The sequence below is a fragment of the Myxine glutinosa genome, chromosome 1 (assembly GCF_964187855.1).
Source record: "Myxine glutinosa chromosome 1, kmMyxGlut1.1, whole genome shotgun sequence".
Classification (NCBI taxonomy): Eukaryota; Metazoa; Chordata; class Myxini; order Myxiniformes; family Myxinidae; genus Myxine; species Myxine glutinosa.
This window is the reverse complement of record NC_136261.1, coordinates 122,628,803-122,646,036: the sequence shown is the minus strand read 5'-3', so window position 1 is coordinate 122,646,036 and position 17,234 is coordinate 122,628,803. Positions and strand designations below refer to the sequence as shown.

At 42.7% G+C, this 17,234-nt stretch overlaps 1 protein-coding gene across 1 annotated transcript in view; it reads right to left on the bottom strand.

Annotated features, from left to right (window-relative positions):
* Positions 1–753: 753 nt before the first annotated feature.
* The window catches only part of LOC144891844 (low-density lipoprotein receptor-related protein 5-like), a 108,041-nt gene continuing 91,560 nt past the window's right edge, over positions 754–17,234 (bottom strand). Inside the window, exons 8-9 of the mRNA XM_078776662.1 lie at positions 16,613–16,698; positions 754–990 (exon numbers count right to left, since the gene is read on the bottom strand). Coding sequence (XP_078632788.1) covers positions 16,685–16,698 — 14 coding nt within the window. The 3' untranslated portion in view covers positions 754–990; positions 16,613–16,684. The remainder of the gene's footprint in view (positions 991–16,612; positions 16,699–17,234) is intronic.

The window sequence follows — 17,234 nt, the reverse complement described above, 5'->3', positions numbered from 1 at the left end:
TCATTGTAAATTACTCTCCAAGGGGAATAAAATATGTTAATGATGATGTCATAGGTGCCTCAATTATGACGTCATAATTCGACAAGTACAAAACTTCATCCTATCAAGATGAAATTTCTTGAGCGACATGCCAGCATAACCTGGTGAAGGAAAAAAAATAATGATGACGTCATCGGTCACGCGGTTCGGCCGCCATCTTGGAAAAACCGAAAAACTTTGCACCTCTATATCTCCGAAAGCGCTGAATAGGAAACATTGAGACATGGCTCATTGTAAAGAACTCTCCATGGGGAATAAAATATGTTAATGATGATGTCATAGGTGCCTCCATTATGACGTCATAATTCGACAAGTACAAAACTTCATCCTATCAAAATGAAATTTATGGAGCGCCATGTCGGCATAAACTAGTGAAGAAAAAAAAGAAAAAGATGACGTCATCGATCACGTGGTTCGGCCGCCATATTTGTTTTAACACAAAAGCCTTAGAAACCATTGAAAATACATCCTGGCGAGGGTTTGCAATGTCTGATTGCTCTTTTTCTTGTTCCTCCTTGCAGCAGCATGGTTCCAGGAAGCGTCTGGTGTGCTGAGAAGGTGACATTCACCATGCCTCACATGCTATTTCCCCTCTTCAACTAAGCAAACAGACCACATGTACTTGGCAAACAGACTATGTCTAGCGGGTAAGTAAGATGGAGGCAAAATCCCACATCATGTCTGCACAGTGCCAAAATTGCTTCACAATAGACATGGACGGAAGACAGTTTAATGCACTTATAAAATTGTTCAATGCCATTACAGTACAACCCTTAGAATGTCTATCCCCATTCATGATTTGTAACAATAGAGTCATGATCACAAACTCATATGTGGAACCCATGTCACGGCTTCTCCAAGCTCTGATGTTGTCGCACTTATAGCCGAATTGTGCCACCATTTTAGAATTTGTGCTGTATTAAGACCCATCTTGACTTGAGAGGACTCATCCTGGTGTGAAGACAACAAGACATCAGCAGTTTTGACATCTTCCTGTTTATGAATAATCAGCACAGCAAATTGCAAACCGAGCATGTGGGATATATGGAAAGGCAAGCAACAATAATAGCAATCATAAGCATTAAAATTGTTTTGACTCTAAATCACTTCTGCAATGTTTTTGCGATAATGTAACACATTCTCACTATTTTTACTTGTAGACCAAAGATGGCAGGAGGCCTTGGCTTTCAAAGTACGCCTTGCAGTTGAAAGGTGAAACTGGTGATTCTGGTGAAATTGCCAAAATCAAGACTCTCTGCTCACCTTCACTCTTTCATTCCTCTTTTCTCCCACCTCTGTAACAAACTCCCTCACTCTCTTCAATCCCACTCCTCCCTCCAGGTCTTTAAAACGGCTGTTCACGACCATCTCTTATCTTCCCCAATCCAAAACCTTGATCTTTTCTACCCCCGCTAATTTCACCCCAAATCCACATTTTTGAGGTGACTTTTGTCTTCTTTCCTGGAAGTCCTTGGTGTCCTTGCGTTTTATACCTATCCTGCCTCCCCCCAGGCCCTCTCCCTCCCACACATCTCCCGATGTCCCTGCTCTCAAATGTTGTGTTTGTGTGCTTCCTCCCCTTCTCTCCCCATCTTGTCGACCGCTCCCCTTTTTATATACTTTGTTTGCTTGTTTGTTTGATTTGTTTGTTTGATAAATGTTAGCTCTTTCACGAGCCTCGACTCTGTATACAAAAAAAAAAAAAGGTGGATCAGCCACACAGATAATTGAGAAATTGATAGGGTATCAGGAAGTGACATAGACAGACTTCATCTGTTTTGAGCAAAAACAAAAGTTGTCTAAGTTAAATCATCTGAATATTCAGCTTCAGATTTTGGTGCCACATAAAATGAATATTCAGTGTCAATCAGGCCTTGTTTAATCAGAGCAATTAATATTGTGCAGCAATTAAGTGGGTTCAGCAATTAATATTGTGCAGCAATTAAGTGGGTTCAGCAATTAATATTGTGCAGCAATTAAGTGGGTTCAGCAATTAATATCGTGCAAATCATCAGTATACACATCAGTGTTTTCAAAGTGACCAGTTTTGCCATTTGTTGGCCACATCATCGGAACTGGTGAAGCAGGTGGATCATTCCTCATTTCCCATATATTGCATAAGCACCGTTTGTTTGCTGTACACCACTCCCTCCCAATTCTGTCTCCATGTGCTGCAAGGCGACATCGCCGGGCGCCGGAAGATATACTATTACTTGCAAAATCTTCGATTTTACAAGTATATTGCTCGGTTGCGTTTGTGGTTCTGTCTGTCTGTTTGTTTGTTTGTCACCGGCCTACAGGTCACAATTTTCTACCGATCTTCACGAAACTTCACCAAACGGTAGAGTTGGTCAAAAGTAAGAAGCCTATTATTTTTGGGGTCAAAAGGTCTACATAGGCCAGAGGTCACCAACTTTGCTGAATTTCTAAAATCCTCAATTTTCATCCGATTGACTTCAAATTTGAAGAGGACTTGTATATCTGGTGATTGAATTCAACCACCAAGTATTTTTGAGGTCAGCATAGGCCAAAAGGTCAACATAGGCTGAATTTCGAAAATCCTCAATTTTCATCCGATTGACTTGAAATTTCAAGATGACTTGCATATTTGGTCATTGAATTCAACCACCAAGTATTTTTGAGGTCAACATAGGCCAAAAGGTCAACATAGGCCAGATTTCTAAAATCCTAAATTTTCATCCGATTGACTTGAAATTTGAAGAGGACTTGCATGTCTGGTCACTGAATTCAACCACCAAGTACATTTGAGGTCAACATAGGCCAAAAGGTCAACATAGGCCAAATTTCTAAAATCCTCAATTTTCATCCGATTGACTTGAAATTTGAAGAGGACTTGCATATCGGGTGACTGAATTCAACCACCAAGTATTTTTGAGGTCAACATAGGCCAAAAGGTCAACATAGGCCGAATTTCTAAAATCCTCAATTTTCATCCGATTGACTTGAAATTTGAAGAGGACTTGTATATCTTGTCACTGAATTCAACCACCAAGTATATTTGAGGTCAACATAGGCCAACAGGTCAACATAGGCCACATTTCTAAAATCCTCAATTTTCATCCAATTGACTTGAAATTTGAATAGGACTTGCATATCTCGTCACTGAATTCAACCACCAAGTATTTTTGAGGTCAACATCGGCCGAATTTCTAAAATCCTCGATTTTCATCTGATTGACTGATAATTTGAAGAACATTGGCATATCTGGTCACTGAATTCAACCACAAATTATATTTTAGGTAAACATAGGCCAAAAGGTCAACATAGGCCGAATTTCTAAAATCACCAATTTTCATTTGATTCACTTGAAATTCGAAGAGGATTTACATATATGGTCACTGAATTCAACCACCAACTATTTTTGAGGTCAACATAGGCCAAGTTTTTAAAATCCCCAATTTTCATCCAATTGACTTGAAAATTGAACAGCATTTGCACATTGAGTCACTAAATAGGGAAACTAACTATTTTTAAGGTTAAAAGGTCAAAGGTCAATTCAGGGTCAACCTTCCAAAATCAACATTTTTCAGCTGAAAAATCGTCACTTTTCTTCCTATTGACCTGAGCTTTGAACAAGATTGTCAATTTTAATCTTGATGAAATAGACAATTTGCTGTATCAATGGAATTTTTTCCTTGGGGGGGAGGGGCGCGGATTTTGCAAGTATCGTGCTCCGCATGACGTCTTCTTGTTACTTGCAAAATCGAAGATTTTTCAAGTATATTGGTCGGTTGCGTTTGTGGATCTGTCTGTCTGTTTGCTTTTTGTCTGTTTGTCTGTTTGTTTGTCTGTTTTATTGTCACCGGCCTACGGTCACAATTCGAAACCGATCATCACGAAACGTCACCAAGTCGTATAGGTCGTCCCAATTGAGAAGCCTATTGTTTTTGGGTTCAAAAGTTCAAAAGGTCAACAGAAGCAAAAGGTCACCAACTTTGCCAAATTTCTAAAATCCTCTATTTTCATCCGATTGACTTTGAATTTGAAGAGGACTTGCCTATCTGGTCACTAAATTGAACCACCAAGTATATTTGAGGTCAACATAGGCCAAAAGGTCAACATAGGCCAAATTTCTAAAATCCTCAATTTTCATCCAATTGACTTGAAATTTGAAGATGACTTGCATATCTGGTCACTGAATTCAACCACAAATTATATTTTAGGTCAACATAGGCCAAAAGGTCAACATAGGCCAAATTTCTAAAATCACCAATTTTCATCTGAGTGACTTGAAGATTGAGCAGCATTTGCACATTGAGTCACTAAATAGGGAAACAAAATGTTTTTGAGGTCAAAAGGTCAAAGGTCAACTCAAGGTCAACCTTACAAAATCATCATTTTTCATCTGAAAAATTGTCACTTTTCTTCCTGTTGACCTGAGCTTTTTTTTCCCTTTTTTTTTTGTATACTGAATCGAGGCTCGTGAAAGAGCTAACATTTACTTCACAAACAAATCAACCAGACAAACAAAATATATAAGAGGGAGCGGAAAACAAGATGGGGAGAGAAGGGGAAGCACACAAACACAACATTTGAGAGCAGGGAGATGTGTGGAAGGGAGAGGGCTTGGGGGGAGGAGGCGTGGGAATGGGGGGGGGGGGGGAGGAAGAAGTATAAAACACAAGGACACCAAGGACTTCCAGGACAGAAGTTGGTATTTCAAAAAAGTGGAATTGGGGTGAAATTAGCGGGGGTAGAAAAGATCAAGGTTTTGGATGGGGGAAGATAAGAGATGGTGGTGAACAGCTGTTTTAAAGACCTGGAGGGTGGAGTGGGATTGAAGAGAGTGAGGGAGTTTGTTCCAGAGGCGGGAGAAAAGAGGAATGAAGGAGTGAAGGTGAGCAGAGAGTCTTGATTTTGGCAGTTTGACCATAAGAGGGTTGCAGGCAGATCTTGTGCGACCTGTAGGAATATTTGCGGGACAGAGCCCAGAGAGAGCTGGGGGGGGGGGGGGGGGTGCAAGGCCAGAGAGGAGTCTGTAGAAGACGGAAAGACCACCAACCTGCCTGCGGTGAGTGAGTGAGAGGCCCTTGGAGTTAGCTTCATCGCGGGAGATTCCAATGATTCTGAATGCTTTGGTTTCAACAGCGTGAAGACGAGCTAGGTGTGAGGCAGGAGCACCAGCCCAGAGGGGAGAGCAGTATTCCATTGAGCTGCGGATGAAAGCCTTGTATGTGGTGAGGAGCTCAGGTGTGCCAAGGAAGGACTTCGCACGACGGAGGATGCCCAGTCGGCGACTGGCTTTGGAGGCCAGATTTGAAATGTGGTTTTCCCAGGAAAGATCATGGCAGATAGCGAGACCCAAAAGCTTGAGTGACAGAACTTCTTGGAGAGGATTATTCAGAAAGTGGATGGGAGGGTTGTCCAGTCGGTCTTTTCGGAGAGACATCGTAAGAGTGTGAGATTTGTCAGGATTGAAAGACATGTTCCACTTGTTTGCCCAGTCTGTGATTTTGTCCAGGTCTGCAGAGAGTGAGGAGGCTGCAGACTGCCGATCTGAGGGATGAAGGATGGAGCGACAGAGAGTAGAGTCATCAGCAAAGAGATAGAGAGGACTTTCAAGAGAGTCAGAGAGATCATTGATGAAGACCAGAAAAAGCACAGGGCCCAGAACACTGCCTTGTGGAACTCCAGCCTGAACAGGAAGAGGAGATGAGAGAAACCCATTCAGGGCCACACGTTGACCGACTAGAGAGGAAGTCCGCCAGCCATGCGTGGAGATTTCCATGGATACCAAAAGAGGAGAGTTTGGTGAGCAGAGCGGGGTGCCAGACCGTATCGAAGGCACGTGATATGTCAAGGGAGACTGCTCTAATTTCCTGTTTGGCATTGAGGACCTCCATCCATTGTTGAGAAAGCAGAAGCAGCATGTCCAGAGTAGAGTGTCCAGGTCTGAAACCAAATTGATGATCAGAGATCAAGCCATTGGAGAAGAGGAAAGATTTCATATCTGAAGCAATGATGGATTCCATGACTTTGCTGATAATTGGGAGAAGGCTGATTGGTCTGTAGTTGCTGGGATCTGTTTTTGCACCTTTTTTGTGCAAAGCGGTGATGTTGGCAGATTTCCAAGCAGATCGAAGATGACCTTGAGCAAAAGAGAGTGTGAAGAGAACAGAGAGAGGGAGTGAAAGAGCGGAAGAACAGGATTTTAGGACCCGTGGGCTGATGCCGTCAGGTCCAGTTGCAGAATCCGAGTCGAGGGTTGACAGAAACTTTTCCACCTTGTCAGGAGGAAAGGACACAGAGTCCAGGAGCAGCTGGGTACGACTGGGTACGGTGTGTACAGAGAGGGATGGGTTTGGGACACAAGATTTAGAGGCAAACACAGAGTTGAGGCATTCAGCTTTTTCACGTGCGGAGTCAGCCGTGTGGCCATTTGAGGTGAGGGAGGGGATGGAGGGGGCACAAACACCAGAAACAGATTTGACCAGACGCCACCAGGATTTGGAAGAGGGAGACAGATAAGAGAGTTCGGTCCTGAGAACAGAGAGATATTGTTTCCTGGCTCTCCTGAGGGTGGACAGACTTGTTTCGGGCTTTGTGAAAGGAAATGAGATTTCCTTCCGTTGGATTTGCTTTCCAGGAGACGAAAGCAAGTTGTTTCTGGGCAATAGCCTCACCACAAGATTCCGTGTACCATGGATGGGAGGAAGGGTATGACAACAGAAGACGAGATGGGATAAATCTGTGCATGAGAGAGAGCAGTTTGCTTTGGAAGAATTCCCAGGAAGAATTTATGTCAGAGGCAGTAGAGATGGGAGACCAGTCCAGATGATTGATGGCTGCTTGAAGACCGTGCCAGTTGGCCTGAGTGAAACGCCAGACTCGTCGACGCTGAGGAGGCTCTCTGGGAATGGTCAGAGAGATGTCCACTTTAACAAGCACATGATCAGAAGAGCCGATTGGAGCAGAAGAGCAGCAACATCCAACAGCAACAACAACAGCAACAACCAACATCCAAACATCCCAACTTTTTCTCCCCTATGGGCCGGTGCTCCTGCCTCACACCTAGCTCGGCTTCACGCTGTTGAAACCAAAGCTTTCAGAATCATTGGAATCTCCCGTGATGAAGCTATCTCCGAGGGCCTTTCACTCACTCAGCGCAGACAGGTAGGTGGTCTTTCTGTCTTCTACCGACTCCTCTCCGGCCTTGCTCCCCCAGCTCTCTCTGTGCTTTGTCCCCCAAATATTCCTACAGGTCGCACAAGATCTGCCAGCAACCCCTGATGGTTAAACTGCCGAAATCTCGGCTCTCTGCTCACCTTCACTCTTTCATTCCTCTTTTCTCCCGCCTTTGGAACAAACTCCCACACTCCCTTCAATCCCACTCCTCCCTCCAGGTCTTTAAAACAGCTGTTCACCACCATCTCTTATCTTTCCCCATCCAAAACCTTGATCTTTTCTACCCCCACTAATTCACCCCAGATCCACCTTGTTTGAAATTCCAACTTCTTTCCTGGAAGTCCCGGCAGTGTCCATATGTTTTATACCTCTCCCACCCCCCCCCCCCTTCCCATGCCTCCCCCCCCCACAAAGCCCTCTCCCTCCCACAGATCTCTCGATGTCCCTGCTCTCAGATGTTGTGTTTGTGTTCCTCCCCCTCTCACCCCATCTTGTCTACCGCTCCCCATGTTATATGTTTTATGTGTCGGTTTGTCTTTCTGTGTGATTAATGTTAGCTCTTTCACGAGCCTCGATCTTGTATACAAAAAAAAAAAAAAAAAAAAAAAAAGCAGACATTTTCAGGGAAGTTAGTCATAACCAAGTCCAGAAGAGAAGATGCTCCGTTGACTGAAATCCGGGTCGGGAAATTGACAGATTGTGTCAGTCCCAGTGAGTCACAGAAGTCCTTTGCTGAAGAGCCATGGCTTGTGAGAGAGGTACCCACACCCTGCCAACTGGCATGGTGACAGTTGAAATCACCACATATGAGGAAGAGAGAGTTGGGATGGGTAGATAGAAGTTGGTCCATATTATCAGACAGCGAGATGTAGATGGAGTCATCACTGTTTGGTGGGCGGTACAACACACATATGAACAAAAGGTGGGAGCGAAGGGGAAGCCGTAGCCAAAGGTATTCCTGGGGGTGAGGTGGAGAGAGGGCAGTGCAGGGCGAGTGAGGAAGAGAGTTTTTTATAAAGATAGCAACCCCACCTCCAGGACGAGGCTCAGGTCTATCATACCGGAGGAGGGAGTAACCTGGGAGAGATACCAAGGAATCAGAGACATCATGAAGGAGGAAAGTTTCTGTTAAGCAGATAACGTCTGGTTTGTCAGAAGCAACCTGTATGGAGAGATCAGACAAGTTTGAGCGAAGGCCCCGGATGTTTGAGGTCCATACTGTTAAGGAAGAGGAAGGGGGAGCATTGGATACAGAACAGGGGGGGGGGGGGGGGAGCGGTAGGGTAAGATGTGGAAGAGGAGGAAGAGGTAGGGAGAGCTGTTGAAGGTGTGTCGGAGATTACAGAATAGCTTGGAGAAAGGGAAGAATGGGGCGGACAAAAGGTTTGATGGTGATTGGGAGAGGCGGAGTTAGGTGTTATTTGACGAGGGGGAAGAGCGAGGCAGAAGGTTGAGGGAGATGAAGGTGAAAGTTGGAAGGGGGAAGAAGCGGGGAGGGCGCTTTGAGGAGGAGGGGTGAGAGGGGAGTCTAGGAGGGGAGGAGCGAGGGAGAGTCTCGGAGGGGAGGGGTGTGGGGGGAGATTTGAAAGGCATGGGTGATTGGGAAGATTTGGAGGGGAGGGGCAAGGGGGAAGATTTGAAAGAGATGGGTGATGGGGATGATTTGGAGGGGAGGGGCAAGGGGGTAGATTTAGAGGGGAGGGGTGATGGGAAATGGGATTTTGTGGTGATGGGATTTTGAAAAGTGTACGATTAATGGGAAACTAACATTTATTGCAAAATGAGTTTCTTGAGACATTCGAGTCAAAAATATGTTTGAGGACGCTGGAGGGAGGATGGAGTGCTGGAGGGTTTAGGGAATGAATGAAGGATGCACTTATAAGAGATGGAATTTTTTTTTGGAATGAATAGATTTGGTGAGCAAGTCGAAAGCATCCTTTTATAGACGAAGAAGAAAAGGTGTTATAGAATATGACAGAATACAGGTCTTCAGGGGACAGATGAGACATTTTTAAACAACGTGATCACAAACAACGTGGTCGAAGAACGAACGAACAAATAAGAACGAATAAACGAATAAGAACGGAAGGAAATGTTTTTTCGGTTTTTTTTTTTTTTTTTTGAGATTTTAAAACAAGGAAGTATGGGGTGAAAAGACCGTGAAAAACAGGGACCGGAAAGTAATTGCAGCGCGATCGGAGAACCGCTGAGACAAAAACAAAGCCTCAAGCCAAGGTCGGATGCGATAGCCTAGTACTACACTTAGGCCTCAGAATACGCGATACGAAAGACCGACGATTCTGTACACAGGTATGAAAAACCAACACCAAGAATACTATTAAAGACACCCCAATAGGTACATACACCGAGAGAAAGATACAGTTTCGACAAAAACACAATTGTGAAAAGTTACTTAACTTCAAATGCGAGCGCGCATGGACAGCTTTGAAGAGACGAGACCTCCAATCTTGCGCATGCGCAGTTGACGACAAGTTGACTTGCGCATGCGCAGTCTTTGATCAAGATTGTCAATTTTAATCTTGATGAAATGGACAATTTGCTGTATCAATGGAATTTTTTTTCTTGGGGGGGGGGGGGGGGGGGGTGGGGGTGGATCTTGCAAGTATCGTGCTCCGCATGACGTCTTCTTGTTACTTGCAAAATCGAAGATTTTTCAAGTATATTGGTCGGTTGCGTTTGTGGTTCTGTCTGTCTGTTTGCTTTTTGTCTGTTTGTGTGTTTGTTTGTCTGTTTTATTGTCACCGGCCTACGGTCACAATTCGAAACCGATCACAAAACGTCACCAAGTCGTATAGGTCGTCCCAATTGAGAAGCCTATTGTTTTTGGGGTCAAAAGGTCAAAAGGTCAACAGAGGCCAAAGGTCACCAACTTTGCCAAATTTCTAAAATCCTCAATTTTCATCCGATTGACTTGAAATTTGAAGAGGACTTGCCTATCTGGTCACTAAATTGAACCACCAAGTATATTTGAGGTCAACATAGGCCAAAAGGTCAACATCAGCCAAATTTCTAAAATCCTCAATTTTCATCTGATTGACTTGAAATTTGAAGAGGACTTGCATATTTGGTCACTGAATTCAATCACCAAGTATTTTTGAGGTCAACATAGGCCAAAAGGTCAACATAAGCCAAAAGGTCAACATAGGCCCAAAGGTCAACATAGGCCAAATTTCTAAAATCCTCAATTTTCATCCAATTGACTTGAAATTTGAAGATGACTAGCATATCTGGTCACTGAATTCAACCACAAATTATATTTTACGTCAACATAGGCCAAAATGTCAACATAGGCCAAATTTCTAAAATCACCAATTTTCATTTGAGTGACTTGAAATTCTAAGAGGATTTACATATATGGTCACTAAATTCAACCACCAACTATTTTTGAGGTCAACATAGGCCAAGTTTTTAAATCCTCAATTTTCATCCGAGTGACTTGAAGATTGAGCAGCATTTGCACATTGAGTCACTAAATAGGGAAACAAAATATTTTTGAGGTCAAAAGGTCAAAGGTCAACTCAAGGTCAACCTTACAAAATCATCATTTTTCATCTGAAAAATTGTCACTTTTCTTCCTGTTGACCTGAGCTTTGATCAAGATTGTCAATTTTAATCTGATGAAATGGACAATTTGCTGTATCAATGGAAACTTTTTTCCTGGAGGGGGGGGGGGGGGAGGCGGATTTTGCAAGTATCATGCGGAGCATGACAGCTTGTTTGTTGGTCTGTTTGTGGCTTACAGGTCACAATTCCAAACCGATCGTCACGAAACTTCGCCGAGTTGCATACGTCCTCCCAATTGAGAAGCCTATTGATTTTTAAGTCAAAGGTGAAAGGTCATCTGGAGGTCAAATTTCTAAAATCGCCATTTTAAATCCTATTGACTTGAAAATTAAACAGCATTTGCACATCGAGTCACTAAATTGGGAAACATACTATTTTGTGGTCAAAAGGTCAAAGGTTAACTCAAGGTCAAACTTCCAAAATCATCACTTTTCATCTGAAAAAACTGTCAATTTTCAACCGATTGACTTGAAAATTGAACAGCGTTTGCATATTGTCTCACTAAATTGGGAAACCAACTATGTTTGAGGTCAAAACGTCAAAGGTCAACTGAAGGTCAAACTTCCAAAATCATCAATTTTCATCTAAAAAACCGTCAATTTTCATCCGATTGACTTGGCAATTGAACAGCATTTGCACATTGTGTCACTAAATAGGGAAACCAACGATTCTTAAGGTCAAAGGTCAACTCAAGGTCAAACTTCTAAAATCATGAATTTTCATCTGAAAACCCATCAATTTTTGTCCAATTGACTTGAGAATTGAACAGCATTTGCATAGTGCCTCACTGAATTGGGAAACAAACTATTTTTGAGGTCAAAAGGTCAAAGGTCAACTCAAGGTCAAACTTCTAAAATCATCATTTTTCATCTGAAATATCGTAACTTTTCATCCTGTTGACCCAAGCTTTGATCAAGATCGTTAATTTTAATCTTGATTAAATGGACAATTTGCTGCATCAATGGAAAACTTTTTGGTGGGGGGTGGGGGGGGGGTGAATTTTGCAAGTATCGCGCTCCGCATGACGTCTTCTTGTTTATTTGTTGGTTTTTCTTGGCGATATCTCAGCCATCCTTTGAGGCAGTAAGCTGAAATCTTGACACAATAGTGAGCGCGTCCTTTGGCAAAAACGTTATGTTTATTTTTTGATTATTCAATTAGTTGAATAATTTTTAAATTTTTATCGACTTATTACCTCCACCACCAAAGGTGGAGGTGTTTGTGTTTGTGAACAAAATATCTCAAAAAGTAGTGGACGGATTCGGACGAAATTTGGCAGTGATGTAGCGAATGTGACAAGAACGAAATGATTAGATTTTGGTGAAGATCCAGATCCAGATTCGGATCCGGCTACTATAAATTTTTAAGTGATGCTTCACCATTGGGAGATTGGGCCAAAACGATACATAGCAGGATATCTCCAAAAGTTGTGGATAGATTTCGACGAAACTTGGTGGACCGGTTGGGTGTCTGAGCGGGACGATTTGATTCGATTTTGGTGAAGATCTGAATATGGATTCACAAATGAGAATTATTTAATTTTTTTAAGTGATTCTTCACCATTGGGAGATAGGGCCAAAAACGATACATAGCAAGATATCTCAAAAACTTATGGATGGATTTCGACGTAACCTGGTGGACAGGTTGTGTGTGTGTGTGACAAGGAAGAATCAATTAAATTTTGGTGAAGATCCGGATCTGGATCCAGCTAGTAGAATAATTTAAGTGATTCTTCACCATTGAGTGATATGGCCAAAAACGAGGGGTAGATCAGGGTATGATAGACTGGACGTATGGTGATTCCTGTGATTGATTTTGATTAAATGTGATTCTGTATTGTGATTTTCTGGTCTACTCTGAGATACAAAACGTATAACTGTACACCAGGTGGAGGTATGCTCTCTACTGAGTGCGTTCTAGTTAAGCACTGTACTTATTTATTTCCTTTCTCATCTGGGCAATATCTCCATCTCAGGCACATTTTGAGTTGGGAAGCTGATATTTGGACATGACAGTGACCAAGTGATTTTGCTGTAAAGGGTATTTTTGATTTATTGATTAATCAATTAATTGATTAATTGTTTAATTATTCCATTAATTACTTAATTCATTTTGAAAAAGTTGCAGATTTGGATGAAATAGTGGTAGTTTAGGTATGCTATCAGCCAATTTATTAAGAAATTAATTATTTTTTGATTATTATTTATTTCTTTCAATTATATTAATTACTTATTTATTTTCTTTCTCATCTGAGCAAAATGCCAGGCACCTTTTGAGCTATGAAGCTGATATTTGGATACGATAGTGACCGAGTGATCTGGCTATTAAGTGTATTTTAGATTTATTGATTTATGAATTAATTGATTAATTATTAAATTTTTTCGATTAATTAGTTACTTCATTTTCAAAAACTTACAGATTTGGATGACGCAGTGGTGGGTTAGGTATGCTATTAGCCAATTGATCAATAAATTAATTATTTTACGATTATTATTTATTTTAATTATGCAATTAATCAGTTAATCAATCAATTATGGTACACCGCTCCCTCTCAAATCTGTGTCCATGTGCTGCTCTGCGGCATCGCCGGGCGCCTAAGGCACCCAATTTTTGCACTGGAGGATATATATTATTTTATTTGGCATGGGGGCAGTGCTTTTGAATGTCACTCTACTTGTTTTACTCTAGTAGCTCATGGTGGTTGAGTATGCACTTTATTGTACAGACCTAAACTCTTCAGGAATCCACTAATTGAAGGTCCAGGAACAATATTTGGTTGGTAACACATTTGCCACTGACGGCGAAATAGCTGAAATGGCCATACCCCTTTTTGGGCCACGCCCCCTTTTTTGCCGTGACTGTATCTACAGAACCGTTGGACCTAGGAGGTTGCCCGACCACTCAAAATTTGCGCAATGGCCACATTATGGGGGGTCAGTAATACATTTTCATATCCAAAAGTCAATGGTTTTTAAGATAATTGCCAAAAACCGATTTCAACATGTTACGAACTACAATTGTATGATACCACCAAGGCCACAACATTATATGACACTTATACCTTTTGCATCATCCTATTTTGGAATTTACTTATTTGGATTTCTACACTTTTCGCCTTTACTACAGCCACAAAACGTGACACATTTAATGTTCCTGTCTCTGCAAGTGCACGTTTTGGTACTCATACATGCTCTTGGGCATTTGCATGGAGGAGGCAGGTCATCGGGCCTGCACGATACTGGCAGTATCACTGGTGTTATGCCAACGTCCGTTGCTTCATACCCATACTGGAGTGGATCTGGTTTGGTGACGGCAGGAGTTGGGGCTTGCAACCACATCTTACACTGAAGAAATGCTCGCTTTATGTGTTCTCGTAGCGTTGATGAACAGCACACAAGCTGGTTGAAGTCCAGTTCTTTCTTGGAGTTGTGGTACTGCTCCCATCGATATTCATCGAAAGTGGAACAGTCGGTCTTCTTTAATCCAGACACAAGGAACTTTTCAGCATTGCTTGTTATCTGTGGTGACAGTTCTTCTACACCAAACCCTTCCAGTAGGGAGAGATCGATGGATGCTTTCAGGCCAGACAGCTTTGGACCCACCTTGCTGGTACTGTCGCAACCGCTGAGAGCATGAATGGCTGGGAGACACGACACCAAACCGTTGTCCAGTTGATCAACCAACATGTGGACTGGTACAGTTTTCTTTGTTTTCCGGTTACCAAGCTTCACGTACAGCTTTTGTAGTTGCCAGGTTGTGTTGAAGTGGAAGATGAGGTTGACAAAGACATCTGTGTCAGGCGAGTCGACCAAGACTGATTGAACCCCGTGTTTCACAACACCATCATTAATATGGAACATGATTCTGTCGTCGGCTTCTTCTTGGTTGCTTGAGAGCTCTGCGATCTGTGTTTCAGTGCCAGCTAACAGTTTCCTGCATTCACCCCCATATACTCCTCCAAAGAATATTTCCTTGTCCGACTCGACATTCTGCAGCATCCACTTGAAGACATACTCCTGCAACCGAACTTTGTTCAACATTGAGCTCCAGAACATATCAAGATCGACAGGGAGTTTCTGATTGTCAGACCCAATGGTGATTGTGATTTGTTCTGAGGAACTTCGCTGTGCCCGTTCCATTTGCTTGATTGATGATTTTTGATAAACATCAAAAATAATGTCTATTCTTGTGGACACGGAGCCTGTAGCAAGAATCCTGTTGGAAAGACTCTCAGCCAATTCCCCGAATGTGTGAAGGCCCATCTTTTTCATCGGTAGTTTACGCACAAGTGCCATGAAGTCCACTATTGTCATCTGAGCGTCACTCTTTACATTCCTCGTCTCCTGTGGAAGGCGACTGACAAGTTCCCTGGCGAAGGAGGCTTTATCGGGCTTCTTCAATTTGATGCCATCTTTACATTCAGTGGTGAGGAACTGGGATGTGCTGGTCAATTCATACTTCAGGAGTTCTAGCATGCTGTACCCTCTTTCTCTAGCATAGTCAATGTACCTAACCGTTTCCGCTGCATCCTTTTTCGCCATCGATTTCTTCGCTGTGAACGGAGTAGAAGTACGTTTCACGAAAACAGTCTTGCGGTTGGTAGGGATTGTATCATGTAGGTGCTTCTCCTTATCCTGAAATCTGGTCTCAACAAACTCTTCATAACTCTTCTCACCAATTTCCAGGCATTCAAGTAATCCGTCGACAACCTCCTGGGGAATGTCAGCTCCAGTAGAGATGTTCTGAAGTCTGATTCCAGCGTCGAACGGATTGTTGATGGATTTTATGTAATCCAGAAGGGCCTTTGCACGAACATGGCCAATCTTCGTAGAACTTGGATTGAACTCATGGTGTAGGCTCAGCTCACTGTCATCTTTGTCTCCCAAGTTGCACCATTCCAGCAGCTGTGCCACATGAAGATCTTTCTCATGCTTTAGGAGATTCCATAAGGCTACTGCTTCTTTCTGTCTGGTCATCCCAATGATACCTCCAGCAACCTTGGCGGGTTTATTGTAACACTTCTCGAGTGCCATGTCAAATCCTACTGCACTGCCTTGTCGGGTAGTGTGGTACATCACCCATCCACCATCTGTAAAGCATCTGTAGATACCCGGGAACTTCCTTTGTAGGTCCAGGCAATCTTCAAGGAACAGCGTACCCCATCTGCTATAGTTTGTCCGGCCAAACCCGAAGAACAAAGGCATGCACCTCCGCACAGCTGAAACGAAAAGATGCCAATCGCCTTGCCGAATAGAGTGTGTAAGATCTCTCAGGATAGGATACAGCTCATCCAGAAACAAGCTCCAGTACCTCACATTCTCATTACAGGCCGTTTCTTTCCATTCGGTGAAATACTTCTTCAAGTCTGCATGTAAGATCTTGCTTTCTTCCCAAATCTCTCTGAACTCTGTATGGTCACTATCTAAAGCCTGCTGCATCTTAGTTTCCATGGTCTCTATTTGCTGGTCTAATTCACAACTAGTACTGTCCTGGTCAGGTTGAAACTTCTCAAACATAAGAACTGTCATCACCTCTGATACAAGACTCATTCCCTCCTTGCCTTTGCAATAGTGACCTCCAGTCATGACACTATTCTCTACAACGAGCTTGCCAAAGGCTTCAGTCTCAATCAAAGCCAGATCAATACCGATACAGCCTAAAAACTTCCCAAGGCAAGCGATGACTGCTTCGTAAACATCGTAAACTGCTTCGTCTGCTGGGCTTGATAACACTGAAGTTTCCTGTACAAAATATTTTTGATTAATTAATGATATGGAACAAATATTGTTTCAGATTGATTTAATGTGCATATAATAAATGCAACTATTATTTAAAAACTTACCATGTTTTAGTCACAGCAAGCAGGGATCGAAAGTAGAATTACTTGCCATCAGAGAACACTTTAACACTTCACCTAAACACCTTCACCTAAGAACAGAGGAGAAAGAGTTAAATTGCCTGTAATCTAGGCCTCTTCGGCCTCTATTTGCTTCTCGGTGCGACGCCATGTTGTTTTATGGGATACCGCTGCCTGCATGCAGGCTCAACGACAAAACACCCATAACCGGAATTTCTAGCCATGTCTAGACTCTAGTCTAGACTCTAGACTAAATTCGAGTCTAGACTCTAGTCTAGACTCTAGTCTTGACTCTAGTCTAGACTCTAGTCTAGTCTAGACTCTTCAGGAATCAAGTAATTGAACAATAGGAACAGGAACAGGAACAATTACGAATAATATTGTAGTTCGTAACATGTTGAAATCGGTTTTTGGCAATTATCTTAAAAACCATTGACTTTTGGATATGAAAATGTATTACTGACCCCCCATAATGTGGCCATTGCGCAAATTTTGAGTGGTCGGGCAACCTCCTAGGTCCAACGGTTCTGTAGATACAGTCACGGCAAAAAAGGGGGCGTGGCCCAAAAAGGGGTGTGGCCATTTCAGCTATTTCGCCGTCAGTGGC